The following is a 17,491-nucleotide window of genomic DNA, read 5'->3' as shown; positions in this document are numbered from 1 at the left end:
GGGTCAAGGGCTATCACATGCCACAAAGATACTGACTTACTAAAGCCAATCACCAAAGCAAAGAAAGAGGTGGAGGCAAAGTTCTCCAATGCTATACCACTGCTACTCTTTCCAGTGCACGGCAACATGCCTATAAGAGGACAACTGTCCCACTGGAAAAACCAAAACCCACAAATATCCTCATCCAAAAATAAGAGCATGTAAAATGAGTTTTCTTCCCTCTGTTCCTTCTCATTAATTCAAAATCCTCTTCTGATCAAACCAGTGCAATACACTCATTTGAGGTAGAGACCGAAGATTTAACAGAAGATCTCAATAATTTGGGAACTACAGGCTCTTTTTCTATCCTGAAATTAACTCTATCCAACACTCAAACTTAAACCCAAAAAAACCATTCCCCACCATGCTCCAGATGAAAAATTTCTCTGGGGAAATATCTTTTGGCAGCTTGCCATTCCTTGGACAATCATTTTGCAGACCCCTCACCTCCCTACACTGGAGCTCTCTGCTTGGCATCTCCTAAATCCCAAAATGCTAAATCCTGACTCTAAAACAAGGTGTTTGTTGAGCCTTAGATAAAGCAGGGCCCAGTCATGGGCCTGACAAAATACTTCTTGAGACACAAGTCTTTCCTAGGGCAGCCTCTTTGCAGTTGTACATCAACAGACACTCTAAATTCATGATTAAGGACTCTGCGTGCATCCCCTTTTGGGGTGTGGGTAAGATCCTCATGACCAAGCTAAACACCAGCTCTGAAGCAACAGCTACAGTCTTTGACTTCCTTGGAAATTCAGCAGATCTCTCACTGCTCTTTTGTTGTCTACACTGAAGATCAACAGAGAAAATGATGTAAAAGTTCTGACTGTTTCACCCATTTCCACTAGGGCTCACCAGAGCACAGCTTCCCATTTTATCCTCTACCATTATTTAGATTTAATATGTACAGGAGTAAAATCAGAATCAACTCCACAATGTCATATCTGAAGTCACTGAATTTGCTTTAATAACCAGTTGTAAATGGGATAAGGGGGGATTATTTCAGTTTCTCATGCAAGCAGCAGGACACTGGAGGTAAGACAAGGCTAGAAGCAGAGGTCTCTGACATACTCTTAATTTTGTGAATGTTCAGTTAAAAGGGAAAATCCTGAGGGCTGAGTCAGCAGTAAGGTACAGTCACATATAGAAGTCATGATCATTACAATAGGAATGAAGAGGGAGGAAATGGGAGAAAAAATGCTGAGAAACAGCTTGGAGGCATAACAGAATAAATAGCAGAAAATCAGTCACATGAAATTTATTTTCAAAAATGACTGAAGATGTTAAATTAGACAGCATGACCCTATCCCTGGATCAGCATTTTGTGGCATTATGGGCATCTTGCGTCTCATTTTTCATAAGTGCTTTCAACTGGGATTTACGTTCTCATGTTAGGGTACATCTCATGAGACTGCTAAATGTCAGCAGCTGAGAGGGTTTGTTGAGTTTCCTGTGGTTCTCAACCAGAAGTCTCAATTATAGAACAAATGTCAATAACAAATGTCAATAACAAACAGGTTAGCTGGCCCTCCAGAAGATTAACTGGAGTGTGTTAACTGTGTCTGTAGTACTAGGCTGAGGAGAAGAGGTTTCTTAGACTGAGAAGAGCAAAGAGACTGTAATTAGAGCAAAAGACTTGGGTGAGGACAAAAAAAAATGTTATATATACTGAAACAACCTATATCCCACTTTCTTCTGGAATGCAAAAAGCTTGTGTAATAGCTAAAACAAATAAAGAAAAGCTACAGCAGTACATGAAGTTTACATTTTAAATGCCTCAAAATCTACTGTCATAGAAAGCTGTAACTGCAAACTCAAGAACTCCAAAGTTAGGAGATGACATCCACTCAGCCTTTTTCAGAAAAATCCAGGATGATACCATCTTTAATTACATGGTCATATCCAGTGCTCCCTACATTGTTAATACGAATGCTGTTCAATCAATAGTTGCCCTCTATTTAGTTTCGTCGTTGTGTAGATAGAGTTTATTTACTGTACATTGTTTAGCCTCTGGTCTTAATGCCAGTTACAAAATTACATGAGTGGTTTATTTCCTAACATCCTCTATTATAATGTTCGTGTCTGTAATATCCCAGTGCTTTACAAACATTTGTTACATTCTTTTTGTGGCACTTCTAATTATAAAATTTTTCTGCAGTGGAGAAACAGCCCAGACAATAAGAAACTATTACAAACATTTTTCACTAATTTTGAATGTCCAGCTTGAAAAGTTCAGGGCCTATCTTTCAGGGAATTTAATGATGTACAGTATGTAGTAATTTATTTGGACAGCAATAGGCGAAAACTTCTGTGTCAGAGGAGACAAGGGGAGATGCATGGAAAGCTGAAGAGATAGAGAGATCCTCCAGGGTCTTATTCAATTACTTTCATCATATGACCATACTGTGCCCTTACTCAGCACAGGGAAACCTGAACAGGCTTGTGTGTACCGCTCTTCACTACTGTCATCCGTGCAGGACAAAGGGCTGCTGAACCAGCTTTTAATCCATGACAGGTTTGCAGTCTGCTGTGAGTAGAAGAGTGCAGAAGCAGGGGCAGAAGTTACCAAGGGAACCACCAGCAAGTCCTCTCTGTACTGAGAGGAAGGCTTCAAGCACTTGCTGGGTTTTCCCAAAATATCAAAAATATAGAATGCAGCTGTCAAATTTTAATGAATATGTTTGGTTATCACATATAAAGTGTAATTGTATTTCCAAAGCCTTGGTTTGATTAAAACAAAGTTTTCTCAGATGGCAGAAAAGCACACACTTTTAGTACAGCAATCTCCCTTCCTAAATATTAATCTCTCCTACTTCTCCAAAGTACACGCACAAAGGATTTCTTATATTGTTCTGAGCCATGTTTTTTGCTTTTAGGGAGAGAAAGAGGCAGTCTGTGCCTGGTATGTCCCTGGAAAATTCACACCCAATCAGGTAAAGCCTGGAAAAAGCAACAAAACAAGTTCTTCTGATAGAAAATATTAGGCTGTCTTAATTATAAGACTAATGAAGTAATAGCATTTCTTCAAGAGCTGATATTTCAAGAAATTAGGAAATATTACTGCAAAGATGAAAGCCTTCCAGATATAACATAGTTAAGAAACAGATGTGCTTTACAAATGATGAGCTGCGTGCATGAAGAAGTGTGGGAGATGAGTGCTGGCTGCTTCAATTTTCCCTTTATAATCTACAGTGAACCTGATGACAGCTTTTGAAAGAAAAAAAAAAGAGAAGAATCAAAATCTGTAGTCAGGCTAAACCATGAAGATGAACACTAGCAAGCAAGATTCCTTTCATGAGCATTTCAAAAACACAAGCCTTCTCAGATACGGCACAAGAATCTACATAGCGAAAAGTTAGAGATTACTCTGGGTTTGTAGATTTTCATTGTGCAGATTGCGTTGTAGGTCCTCTGAAAACAGAGCCCTTCCTCCTTACCTCCTTCTACAGGCAAGCCTGGGATCATTTAGAATGTTGTCTGTCTCTCATTGTAATTTTTCATCAGATACTGAACACAAAATTTAAGAGGAAGGAATTTAAAGCTAATGATAAAGGAATGGATAGGACACACAAGGAAGAAGGGAGAAAACAGGACAGTAAAAATTCAAAGCTGAGAGGACCATAGGATATGCATGTGGATGGATGGAGCGAAGAGAGGAAACCAGAGTTAATAGGCAACAATGAGAAAATAAAGACAAGACCAAGCTGAGGACTGCATTGAGTGCCCAAGGGCTATAACCTGCTGCTGCCTGAGCTGCTGCACTGCTCAGAAAACGCTGGGTTTTGTCTTACCCTGCTCCCACAGGGTATGTGCTTTTGGTAGCTATTTCAGCCCTACTTGGGGAAAAAATTTCACAGAATGTCCACTGTGAGGATTGTGCTATATAGTTCTTTTCGCGTTCCCTTTCTTAGTTCATTACACCACTTATTTTTTGTACTTGTCAAGAGAACACCTTAATATTAATTTTCATCACATATTTATTGTCCAGATATCACTGCTTTAAACCTCATTCACCAAAGCACCATCAGCAAAAAGTGAGTCAGGGGAAGTTGTTAAATGTTTAGGTAACAACAGCCTTCTCTATCTGCATAAGTAAATTATCTGAAATCCTAACACACTGCAGAAAGTAACTGACTTGGACTTAAAATAAAAAATAATTTTAATTGTGTATGTATAGTGACACAGCTCAGTCCTGATTACTTATTTACCATAATCACAATCTAGTTTCCTCCAAGCGAAACTAGAAATTCAGGTTTTCAGGAATGGTTAAGTCAGGCAGTACACTTAACCTTTGGCAACCACAATAAATTTGCTTTGTAAAGATCTGAGTCATGTATATTACTCAGCTCCTTGTTGTTGAATAACTTCTCACAAACTAAAATGAAGACTATCTTGCGTGCATCATGTGCGGGACTTGGAGTTTCTCAGTCTTTTCACAATGACAGTGGATGAAATAAGTTTGCTTTTCTTTCCACTGAGAAAAACATAGAACATGTGAGTAATTGTGAAAAATTAAAAGGTTCATTTCTATGCTATGTTAGCAGCAGAAATCTATCAAAGCAACAGAGCAGCACTGGTTTATGTTATGTATGTTTTTAAAAATCTGTCTGCATGTTTGAAAGTGGCTGTCTATAGTTTCACTATACTTTGAGATTTTTCTTTGAATAATCATTACAGTGTGAAATACACAGTTTTGGAAAATAACAGATCTCATGAGAAGAGGGTAACAGGTGTCAAAAAGGACTCTGAGCCTACAAGGTCTGTTTTGGTCTAAAAAATATCTTTGTTTCATGTTACCCCATTGTTTTTGTTAGAAATACTAAGCTCTGCCAAAAAGAAAGGGCTGCCAGGGCTTCGCAGCCTTTTACAGTAAGTTTAAGTAACTGCTTGAGATTGTTTAGATAAGGGAAAATTCAATAGTGAGTAAATTGGTTTAAACCCACCACAAGGGTAGGAATTTCCTCTTACAGTCCAGTACAAATTTACTGTCTCATAAACGTAAACACAAATATTACTGGTCCATTAGTCTAAAAATCTGTGACACATTGTGTATAAACCTTTCCAGTAATGACTTCGGTAGGTCATAACCATACCGTCATCTGTTTCTGTTGTAAGGGATTATGCATAATACTCCATTAATTCTTCAATAGTTGATAATAGCAGCTGACTGTGTTGCAAACATGGAAATTGATTTGCTCTGAGTCTGCTGCAGGATGACAAACCATTGCTCCTTTGGCTACTCTTGCACTCTGTGGTGGCTGGAAGTGACTATTTCTCTATAGTATTACAAAGCCAAGTGCATGGGCTCTGTTAATTAACATAGCCCACCCAATACTAGGTTCACTGTACAATAGGAACAAAAGATAATAAAGCAGCAATGAAATCACAGTCTGATAGAGTTAATTTGCGGAAATATCCATAAATTGATCTCATCTTGTGAGTCCCCGCTTAGCTATTGTGTAACTGATTTCAATATTTATATTAATTTTCCACAATATTGGTCATCTGCATGCTGTATTATTTAACCTCTTCTGAAGTTTTTCTATATGAAAAAATAAATAGCAGATGAAAGTGATAACATATTACTTTTTTATGGTGTTTTATTTACACAAGTCCCTGGTATTTCTCCAATTTAAAAGCGTAAAGTCAATCATCAAAGTTTGTTTCCTGTAGTGGTTTTGGTACCTGGATAAGGGTCCCATTGCATTTAAAGCTTGTTCTAAAACAACAGCTTGTATTTGGAATCAATGAAAGGCTACCGTTGTCTTTGGGACTTTAGGTGTGAAATATAGCCATATGATCACCTCTTTAAAAAATCCAAACTTAAAATGTGTTCTGCAGAGCCTATTTCTGGTGTGTAGTCTACCAAATAGCACTGTAAAATCTTGCATCAATGCTAGTAGTACCTGTATGCATTTGTTAACAGAAACATGAACAAAAATACTGAAATGCTGACATAATATACAATAAAAGAGGCAATAACTGGTATTCATACCAACTGAGGAACAAAGTGGAAACCTTGAGGTAGCCTTATTGTTAACAGGGTACAGAGAACACAAATAACATGAATTGATTTAACATTAAGGGAAACTCAAATAGACAAGAAAATTTTCAATCATACATTCACTTAAACCATTACAGCTTCCAAAAGCACTCAATTGATTTTCTTGAGAAAATCATTCCAGAGAAATTATTTTCTTTTCTCACAGGGAAACTCACCTCAGTACAGAAATAATACAGAAACGCTTAGGAGCAAAAAACCCCCTTTGCCTGCCCAGGACACTGGTGGCAGAGCAGATCTCTTCATAAGCCAGGCTCATCCTCTTCACTGGCAAAGACAGAAGATCACTAGCGATGATGTGCACACACGCACACATACACACACTCACTCTCTAGATTCACAAGAACATGCACACTTGCAGATCTTCCCTTGAACAACCAGAACAGCCCATCTCTTTATCCAAAACCCCTGCCTCGATCCCAGCCCCTCATACCCACACTCGCCTCACACACACCAGTCTCCCCGGCATCTCTTTTCAAGACATAACCCAGTGGCTGGTAGTCAAGACCCCCACTCACCCTCAGCATCTGGCACCAAGACCCCACCTGCTCCAGCAGCTGACATCACAGGCCAGAGACACCTACACCCCAGCTCTGACTCCAGTTGCTGGTCTAGTAGTCTCACCAGTCCCCCCAGTAGCTGGCACTCAGTCCTTGCAGCACTCAACATGGGGCAGAGAGTCTACCCCTCACTTTTTTCCTTCCTGATCCCTTTTCCCTAAACCTTGCTTCATCACTTGATGAAGCCACGCAGAAGCCTCTGCAACATCCTGGACCCCCAGGTTTACATCCTTATTTATTGCATAGTCTGATTTGCCTGTTTTTTCTTGATAGGTCATCAACTAGTGTGACTGAGTTTATTTTTGATTATTGTCTTTGTCAACATAAACTGGTCAGGTTTGATGTCTGCGTGTTTGTCTCCCTCCCTTTCCTTATTGGCAAGGTGCTCAGATAATCCTGAAAAAGAAACATTCCCACACTGCATACCCTTCTTTGTCAGCACAACTGAGCAGGCTTGTTCTCATCACCACCTCCCTCCTCATGTGCCCCACAGGTTTTCTCTCTGCATGTTCTTGTGTATGAATCCTTTCACTACATACTCTTAGAGGAGCAAAGACCCCATCCGCATTTCTTTACAGAGACTTCCACTAACTGAAAAGATCAGTAATTTCAAAAGGAAAACTGAAGTTGGTGATTTCTCATAATTTCTGAAATTCATGTTACATATTCATTCCCACATGTGAGTCTTAGATTTCTTTTTTTATCTTCTTATGCAGTGAGGTTTGAAAAAGTGTGCTGCAAAATTGTTTGTGCTATAAATATGGATGAATAATATTAATTAAACTAGAAATATATCTGTATTAGTGAGAGAGAGCTAGGAAAAAATCCTTACCAATATTACTGAAGATAAATTTATAAGGTAAAATATAATAAAATATTCTGCATAGAAGTAATGAAAATGTCAATTAGTGCAATCCTTTATGGAGTCATCGCTTATTATTTAATTCACTGCTTTGTTCTTCCAGTTTTCATTGGCTAAGATTAGTGTACCAGCATGAAAAAAAATTATGTATTTCTATGTGATTTAAGTGACAAGGAAAAGGAATACATTCATGATCAATATTTTGTTTGATCTTCTGAAGAGCTATTTCCAGATGAATTCTAGGCATGTTTGGAGAACTGAAAACTGCAAAGATGTAGATTTCCATTCTAATTTCTTATAACACTTATGGTTTTCTTCACAAAGTTATAAGGTGAAAACCTGAATGCCAACACTTAGGAAAATTGTGATGAAGGATAAACTTATTAACTGAAGAAGTTTAATCTCTTAAAGTTCTAACAAAAGAAAGGCCTTCAAATATATCTCATATAGTACTATTTAAAAATAACTGAAAATTGTTTTTCCTCTTACACAGAGTAATAAATAACATTTTGTCTCTCTTTTAAATATCACCTAATAAATTATATTCTTTCTCTACTATGCATACTTTGCTTACATAACTTGAGAAAACCCAAAACATTATACTACAGAAAAACATCTGAATCTGATTAATCATATTTTCTCTACTAAACTGTTTTAAAATAAAAGTGCAGGCAAATTTTGTGCTGTTTAAACTACGTTAATAGAAGGCTGCTCAATATCATAATGTTTGCAAGATCTGCTATAGCCTCATGTCAGAACATAATAGGATGTATTATAATATCCTGCAGGATATTAACAGTTCACATCCTAAGTTTAGTACTGCATCTTTGGTAGGAAGCAAAATTAATTGATGGGTAAACCTGTGAGAGTAAAGTCATTGATGCCCGCAGCCCAGTTGACTCTGGTACATTAGTGCAGATGGGGCAGATAGGTGTGGTCTGTAAAGGACCAGTCCCTGAATGTCGTGGGGACCTACACAGTGCTACCATTTCTTGTTGTGACTATTTATTTTAAGTGTGTCCTTTTTTACATCACTCATAACTAAGCAATCAACAATCTAGAAAAAAAAAACAGAACACTTGTTTAGGAATATAAAACTTTCTGCAGAGAGGAGAGGGTTTTTTGTGGGATTTGGTTTTTTTTTTTTTGTCCTAATAGTTTGGTCTTTGCCCACTAACAGAAATAAAGAACTGTGCAGTGTCAGCACCTATGGTTTTGCTAAACAGACTTGAGAATAGGTCTGTAATTAAACATGACAGTGATGTACCCTCTGACATTGCTTATACAACAGTTCCAGCCTTTGGTGAAGTACAAAGGTAAGAGACCAAAGAAAGTAGATAGGCTTGTTCACTTTTCACAAAATCCTTTTTGCAACAAAGAAATGGGGCTAGAGCGGGCTATTGGATTGACCTTGTAGGGCATCTCTTATGTTTTTATGACTTAATCTCTTCAGTACAGATAGGATCCTACACAAAGAAAGTCTTCTATAACCAACAGTGCTTTTCACATGTTACAAAATAATTCCTCACACAGATACCTGACTTCATCTTTAGGACTTCTTAGCCTGGATGAACTGTTGGTTACTATTTCTCAGTTCTAAACCTGCTCAGAGATCACTCAGCTCTGCATAGCTCTGTATTGTCCTGCACAGAGAGCCATCAAAGACAGCTATTGAGGAAACTTTATACAATACCTGGTGAACGTTTCTGCCAGCAACATTATTCAAAACCAACTAATCTATGCTAGCATATGTTATACTTATTCCTACTGGCTCTAAAAAAAACCAAACCACTAAACAGGACTATTGAGTTATTATGACCAGTACATGGTCTTTCTCTATTTACTTTTTTTTCCCTAAAAGGCATTGTAAAGGCCACTGGGGTTTCACCAAGCTGTAGGAAATGCTAACTGGCTATGTTTGCAGCATGTGTTTTAAGGATATTGTTTCTGGTCTTCACATGATTCATTGCTAAATCTTTTAAAACAGGGTAATGGGAACTAGTATTTAATGATTATAATATATAATGTTAACACTAATTTCAAACAAAGACAAGGTAGGAGGAAATTTCTTAATTTCTCAGAATTTGAATAGATAAAGTTATATACTTTAGAAAAACACATTGCCAGAGAATAGGTGGCCTAAATTAGACAAGTTTGCATGAAATGCTCATCAACAACACCATAATTCCTTCCACCTTTCTGAGCAGAGACACACATTTTCTGAACATGGGTATACACACGGATGTTTAAATAGTGTTGGCACTTGACAAAACCTGACATTTCACAGTTCTGTAAACCATTTCCTTTTGCTTTCAGTGTACTCTATCTAAGAAATGAGCAGAAATTAAGTCAACGTTTGAGATGTGCTTGAAGACAGCACTGGAGTGCTGAACCACAATTGAAGAAGTTAAGTGATTAAATTCACGGTCTTCTTGCAGTATTCAATCGTTTAAGTTCAAGAGAGACACTCCACAACACACATGGTAGTTTCAAACGTTGAGTACTTTAGATACTGTAAACACAAGGTCAAAAAACATCAAAAGTATGATCTAGTTTTCCAATACATATCTCATCGCACAGGGCTGTGCTAGATGATCTTAAAAATATTTGGTTTACAAACTTTATGTTGTGTGTGTGTACACAAGTATGCACACAGAAAAACCACACATAAAGTATATCAATTGAAAGAAAAGATGCAATTTCACATACAGCCTTTCCCGTGTTTTATAATAAATACGTATTTTGGCAATAAAGAGACCATTTCTACCAAAAAAATATATAAGAATAACTTTTGTACTTAACAGGTTCCAAGAATATGTGAACAATCTACTAGTACTTTTTGTAGTCTGTTAGCAATGAACAGTTTTTACAAGTTTATTTCAGTACAAAGGTTAGTGCTAATTCTGTTGGTGTCCTCAGGAGTTTGTACTGTAACAGAGGGGAACTATAAGAGCAAAAACCCCATAAGAGTGACTTTGCAAAAAATCTGAAACAAGTCAGCTCAGGGAACACTTTATTGTTCACATACAGTAACTTGGATTCAGTTAATGTATGAAATAGTTAGAGCTGAGTCAGTTCACAGAAGGTGAAGGAATTATGGAAATTGACAAAAATAACCTACAAGTTATTTGTGCTTTCAAAGGGTTGTTTAAAAAGCTCATTGTGGAATTGACTGGTGAGGTTTCATTGATTAGGTCTGGGGCTTGGTTTCCACCAGCTAGGAAATACCTACATAAGAAATCTTACAAGATTTCTTATAAGAGATAAGAAATGTTTCTAAAACTGACAAAAGTTAAAAGTAATTGCTGTGATATTATTTGACCTAATCTACTAGGAATTTGTATGGATTTAATTCCCTCAGCAGAGCAATCTTGTGTTGCATGAACATATGGAATGAGTGATGGTCAATGGCATCCTGACTTGTGTCAGAAATAGTGTGGCCAGAAGGACTAGGACAGTGACTGTCCCCCTGTACTCAGCACTAGTGAGGCCACACCTCTATTCCTGTGTTCAGTTCTGGGCCCCTCACTACAAGAAAGACATTGAGGTGTTGGAGCATGTCCAGAGAAGGGTAATGTAGCTGGGGAAGGGTCTGGAGGACAAGGAGAAGAAGCAGCTGAGGGAGCTGGGGTTGTTTAGTCCAGAGAAAAGAAGGTTCAGGGGGGACCTTATTTCTCTCTACAGCTACCTGAAAGGAGATTGTAGTGAGGTGGGGGTTGGTCTCTTCCAGATAACAAGTAACAGGACAGGAGGAAAAGTTGTGTAATTGAAGGCTTAGATTGGATGTTAGAAAAAATTTCTTCAGGGAAAGGGTTGTCAAACATTGGAACAAGCTGTCTGAGGAACTGGTGGACTCACCATGCCTGGAAGGGTTCAAAAGGCATGTGGATGTGGCACTTGGTGTTTAGCGGTGAACACAGCAGTGCTGGATTAACGATTGCCCTCAATGATTTTAGAGGTCTCCTTCAACCTCAATGATTCTGTGATTTTATGGCTGTAAACTGACTTTCAATAAATAGCCAACAGCTCCATCAGGATGGCAGGCAAGAGCCCTCTCTAAGTACACGCTATCGCTCCTCTAGAAAAAAAAAGAATTTGTGTCACTGCAACAGTGAGGTGTTTTCTTTTAATTTTGCTTCATTAAAATTAACTGTACAGCTGGGCTGTATTTTTTGTCCACAACAAATGACATTTGCCCTATGTCATTTTCTTGTTTAGTTTAAACAATTGGTAGTAATAAAACAAGGGCAGGTGAATGTGTTACTATGGTTCCTGTTTGTAGTGCAGAACAACAGGCACAGAAAGAGCACAGAGACAGGAAGGTCATATTCTTTGCCAAGGAAATTTATCTTTTAATTCTGATTTTGGTGTTAGTCAAATTGTTCTTTCTGATCATCCTTTGCTGGATGTGCAAGTTAAATTATGTGATTGTATCTCCAATTGCCTTTTTTGTTTTCCTTTTTCTAAATCTTATGTGTCTAGAAACAGAAAGAAGAGTATTCCAAATTCATGGGATGCAGCAGATACAACCTCCCTCAAACTACCTTAGAAATGAAAAATCTGTCTGGCTTGTGGTTTTGTCTGCTGCCTGTGATGCAGAGAGAAGAAAACACCAAGTGCTCTTACAGTTGCTAATTTATCATTAGTGTAGTTTGTGTCTGGTTTTGGTCAGATATTATTTAAAATAATGTTTTTGTTATTTCCTTATGAAGAGAAAGTTCAGTACATGACTACAGTTGAATGCTTCCACTCTCTGACTGCTTTGTCTCACCTACTGCAAGTGGGGCCAGGAGAACACATCTGTCTCAAGAAGCACTAGGCACAATCCCCCCACCTGACAGGTTGTTGTTGGTATAAGGAGTACTGCAGGTGCTAGAAGAGATCAGCAATAAAAAATGCTTTACTGGTAAATATAAAAATGAAGGGCCTTGTTTCCCCAGTCTGTCCAAAACAGACTTCATGGTAGCAGGTGTGCACTTCTTGGATGTAATTACTCTTATGCAGCACATGTTTGGACTGCAATGCTGCAGCAGGCAGGACCCAAGCCATGGATTTTACCTTATCTATTCACACAGATTGTTACTGATTTCATCCAAGTCATTCAACCAGGAAGGGATAGCTCAAGCCAAAGGAAGGAAGCAAAATAAACTTTTTTTAACAAGATATCATGCACAAATAAGAAGTGTTTGACTTTTGCCATAAGTTAGTTCTATTATATAAATATATCAGCAAAATTTAATATAAAAAGTGACCCTGCAATTTTAGCATACAACTTCTACCAATAACTGTTGGTCTGAGGAGAGCAACACAGTAAAGAAATCTCATTCTTTCTCAGTTCTACTTGAGCATTCTGATAGCCATGGATACTTGAAAATTCCCTTTGATATGAAGAGTGTTTATGTTTTGTTTTCCCCAGACTGGAGATATTGCACATCATTTTTGCCCTTTCATCCAGTTATTGATCCACCTTATCAGCACTACTTCAATCACATTGGGCAGAGTCAGAGACTTCCAGGAAGAAAATCTGTTATCTAAAGAAGTTTCTCACTTTCTTTCTTACTTTACTTCATTCTCTTTCTTACCAAGGAAAAGTTAAGAAAAAGCTTTTCTCCCTGATAAAAACTCACACACATTTTAGCAAGGAGACAAACTGGTCTGCTGCAGCACTTGCTAAGAACGAGATATGACTTAGCATTATTCTCTGCCAGAATGGACAACACAGACCCAGATGGACTATCTGATCTCTAATTTCTCTATAACAAAGACCATGTCAAAATGTTGATAAGAGAGGGCCAGATAATATTTTGTTGTTAAAAATCTTGAAGATCACATGCAAAACTGAAATGATTAGTAAAAGAAATGTCGCTGCTCTGCATGCAGCTTTCAAGCATGTATTGGCTAAACTTACAGAGTTGTTCTATCATCTCTCAGTCACTATACAACATTTCCTTCCTTCATCCCTTTGTTCAAGTGAATTTATGGAGTAGCCATGCATGCATTGGAATGTAATTTTGTTAATAGTTTCTACACAAACATGCTGAAATCAGCTGCTAAAAAGTATGGTCAGTTTGGTTTTCTTCACAAGCTTCCTAAGAGTTACACCATAAATCAAGTCTTTTTCTCAGAACAGTATAGCCAGTTTCTCTTGGTCTATTAAGTTGAAGATGCAGTCTAGAAAAAAGCTAAAATTCACATTGTCTCTGCAGATATACAGTAGCTGTCTGATGCTACAAAATGTGCATTTGATTAGGTCAAGTATACACTGCAAGTATATGGTACATATGCATTTTGGCAGGTGAGCATGAGATTGTGTCTTTCATTCTTTGTCAGTTCTGTGCTGGTACCATACAGGACTGCTATACAAGATGTAAGGATGCATTAGAAACTTTGCCTGTTTCCACAAATGTCTATATCATGTCCATGAACAACTGGCAAGCACCAATGGGAATTAAAATCAAAATGGAAAGATAAGAGAAGATAAACTTAAGTTTGGGCAGAGAGTATGATTAAAACATTGAATTTTAATTAGAGACACTAGAACAACTTCTTTTGCTACTTGCAGTCTTCACTTTAGGGAAAACAAAGGTTAGTTCTTTAAACCAGCATTACTCTTGCTCTTACTGTTTCGTTAGGATAACAGAGGTGTGAAATACAGGAGGTGGGTGAAAGGGAATTCTTGGAGGAAATCGTAGCAAGGGATATTATATTTTTATACAAGGCAAAAAAATCCTCACCATGAGGTTGAAAAGCTCAACTGGAAATGCTCAACAAAGCAAACAGTCTATATTTATTTTGGCCAGGTATGAATTGGGATGACTGGTTCAAATGTCCTTCGGAGGCCCTTCCTAATCTGAGTAAGTCTATGGCTGTATGTGTGTGGGTTGACAGCAAACAGTCTTATATATATATGAAGATTGCTAAAGTCAACTGACTTACAAAGAAATCTGAGAAAAGACAATATGTTTAGCCAGATTAGTCTTACTGTGAAATTAAAAACTCATCTTTGAGAAATTACTCCGAGAGCTGTAAAAGCTCTCCATTTTTTCCTCTCCAGTATTCTACCAATCGATAAAGAAGAATGTTTTGCTGTAACTTAGTCTTTATTATTAAAGAGAGAAAAGTATATAAGAAGAGTAAAAAAATTTTTTTCAGTAACAAGTGAAAAAACAGAGGTTACACAAAAACACACTTCGGCAAACTTAACTTTGTATTTGAAGCTATAGGTATAAAAATATAAGAAGGACCTTAAGAGCTGAGACATTGTTTTATAACTGAGCAAAATTACTTTCTAAGTATTAACAGCATGAAGAAATCCTATATGACTTCTAATAAAGCTAGCTCTAGAAAGGGAGCAAAGGCCAAACTGAGCTGAATTAAAGCCTACCACCATTTCTCTAGTGATTCAGAAAATGCCTTCCCTGCAGATTAATTTCTGCAATTGGAAGAATTTTTTTGAGCATGACTATTGAAAGTGTTGTCTGTCTGAATACAGAAATATAGAAACAGCTGGTCAGACTCTGGAAATTAAAGTCTTCATGTTAGAGAAGAATCCTATACCTGCCATAAAATACCTCTAGCACAAATCCTACAGATGATAAAAGACTAGCATAATCATCTCTGAGCCAATTTTCCTAGCCCTTGGCAATACAGTGAGCTGATCAGGTCAGAGATGATGTTTCAGGTCCAAATGAGATTTAACTGAAAAGCTGCAACATCATCCCTCTAAAGACAACATTAATTCTGAGACTAATAATGAATGCCTTTTCTGCTGTTTCTTTACCCACTGATAATTTTTGCCAAAACATATCTCTGAAACTGAAGTCAGATGAATTTCAGCAAATGCTGCCTCTGACTGCAACATGCAGAAGTAACTGTGAAGCCCAAGCTGACTCAGACCTTACTCATCCTCACTAGGGAGCCAAGTGACTGATTCCTTGTGATTTCTGCTCTATATCAGAATATTAAATAAGATTGGGCATGTTTTGAAAGGGCAGAAAAACATGGGATGCATAATTAAATTCAGTGAAAGTTTAACAACGTCCGTTTGTACTCCGTTGCTATATCTACTCTTTTGCCCCCTGCAGTACTTCCTCCAGTTAAGTTTGTCCTGAGAGTAGAGATTTGCATCCAAAGAAGAAACAAATAATGTAGAGGAAACCATAAGAAACTTATCTGTTAGAGACTCACCCATCATTTGTAAGAAGATTGAAAGGTGTAAAGGTAGCTTCCTGTAACTCTGATTAATTGGTAACTTTGCAGCTTGTTAGGCTGAACGCTGTTCAGGGCAGGAGTCATACATTTTCACCCTCTGCATAGCATCCAACACACTCTTACTGTTACACCAATAAAAATAATGAACTATCACAGTAGCAAAGCGCACTGATCTTCCCAGATGGTTCTTAAACAAGTGATTAGGGTATATCAGAAAGGGAAATTCTTTTAACCAAAATAAAACCTCTCCATATTCTGCCTTTTGTAATTTATTTTCTTGTGACCACGGTGCCTTTTCCTTCCACATGCCCAGTGCTACCACCACTGGGATCACCAGAGGTTGAGTGTGGCAGGGCACTACTCAGCAAGGGAAAAGGCTGTAACTTCCTGTCCCAAACCCATTCAACACAACAGAAAACAGTCTGCAGTGCACATTATGTGGGTTACTCACGGCTCAGCTTCAATGCTCTGGTCAGCAGCTATGTAGTTAGCAGGGATGTAGCCCTCGAGCTTGCGTCCGGGACAGACTGACCCCGTTGGCAGGAGGAGCCTAGCATACCACCAGCCCTCATGGGATGCATTCAGCACTTCCAGCTTATCCCCAGCTCGAAAGCTCAAGTCCTCCTCAGTGCGAGCGTCGTAGTCAAACAGTGCCACAAAGGTGCAAATGTTCGCTAGATGCTGGCCAGGCAGCGGAGGTAAAGGTTTCTCTTTTATCTTATGCTCTTGGTCTTTCTGTCCTGCTTGGAAGTCAGGCCTTACCACAGCAAGGTTGGCGAAGACTTGGCCCACTTTGTCATCCTGCTCATCATTTGTCCCCAAGAATAAGCAGGGGATGTAAGGTTCCAAACAGGGGCAGTGCTTCTGGCAAAAGTTTCCCATCCTGGCTTCTTTTTCCTTCCTCTGCTTCTGCTTTTCTTTTGCTTTTCCCAGCTGCAAGACCCTTAGACCAGTTTTTGCACCATCAACATTTCACCTTTTTGCAGATTTCTTCTCCCCCTCCTCCTTTGGCACAAAATGAAAAAACTCTTGGCACAGCTGGAAGCTCCTCTCCAAACCCCACTGAGAGCTCATTACAGGCAGCTCCCAGTTAGGGAGTGAAACCTGAGCATTCAAGTGCCAGCGCACACGTGGAAGAAATTTCTCACTTCCTTTTTGGAACAGGAAAGCAACACAACGGCTGTGCTGGGCTGAGCTCTGAGAACAATGGAAAAGTGTGGAGCCTCTTCTGCTACAGCAAAACAGTAATGTCAGAACATCTAAGCAAGGGAGTCTTCTCAACTCCTACTGCTTGGGATGGGTGTTTTCTTAGCTCAGGTGGAGTCCGGTCATATGATCAGCAGTTAACGTAGGCAAAGTCTGTCTTGGTAATCATTAGCCAAGCTGAACTGCCTGTTTCCTCAGTAGTCTCTGACGTGGACAGCTTAACTGAATATTTCTTTTTGTTTCCTGGTTTCTACTGGTTTCGGTTCGCAGTGGGAAACCTTTGCTCACCTGAGACTGGCAGACACCCTCATCCGGAGTGCACTTGTGGCTCCTGCCTTCACTCACACCCAGGTGCATTCCCTACCAAGTGCTTGCCCTTTACAACCCCTTGGTTTTTTTTACTCAGCTGGGTTTGGCACTTCTTACAAGGAAAAACAAATATGTACAGCTTACAGTAATAAAGCGGTACATTTTAATGCATTCCTTATTCTGCATTTTAAGAAAACAAAGACATCAGCGAAAAAAAATAGCTCTAGGTGGTTGTCTAATTATATC

General features: G+C 38.5%; 1 protein-coding gene across 1 annotated transcript in view; it reads right to left on the bottom strand.

Annotated features, from left to right (window-relative positions):
* FRK (fyn related Src family tyrosine kinase) overlaps nucleotides 1-17,025 on the bottom strand; it is a 47,650-nt gene extending 30,625 nt beyond the window's left edge. Inside the window, exon 1 of the mRNA XM_018078323.2 lies at nucleotides 16,182-17,025. Within this exon, the coding sequence (XP_017933812.1) occupies nucleotides 16,182-16,612 (431 nt within the window). The 5' untranslated portion in view covers nucleotides 16,613-17,025. The remainder of the gene's footprint in view (nucleotides 1-16,181) is intronic.
* Nucleotides 17,026-17,491: the final 466 nt, after the last annotated feature.

Source organism: Manacus vitellinus, unplaced genomic scaffold, assembly GCF_001715985.3.
Source record: "Manacus vitellinus isolate BGI_N305 unplaced genomic scaffold, ASM171598v3 scaffold_4_pilon, whole genome shotgun sequence".
NCBI lineage: Eukaryota > Metazoa > Chordata > Aves > Passeriformes > Pipridae > Manacus > Manacus vitellinus.
The sequence above is the reverse complement of the archived record's forward strand: the minus strand, read 5'-3'. Positions and strand labels throughout refer to the sequence as shown.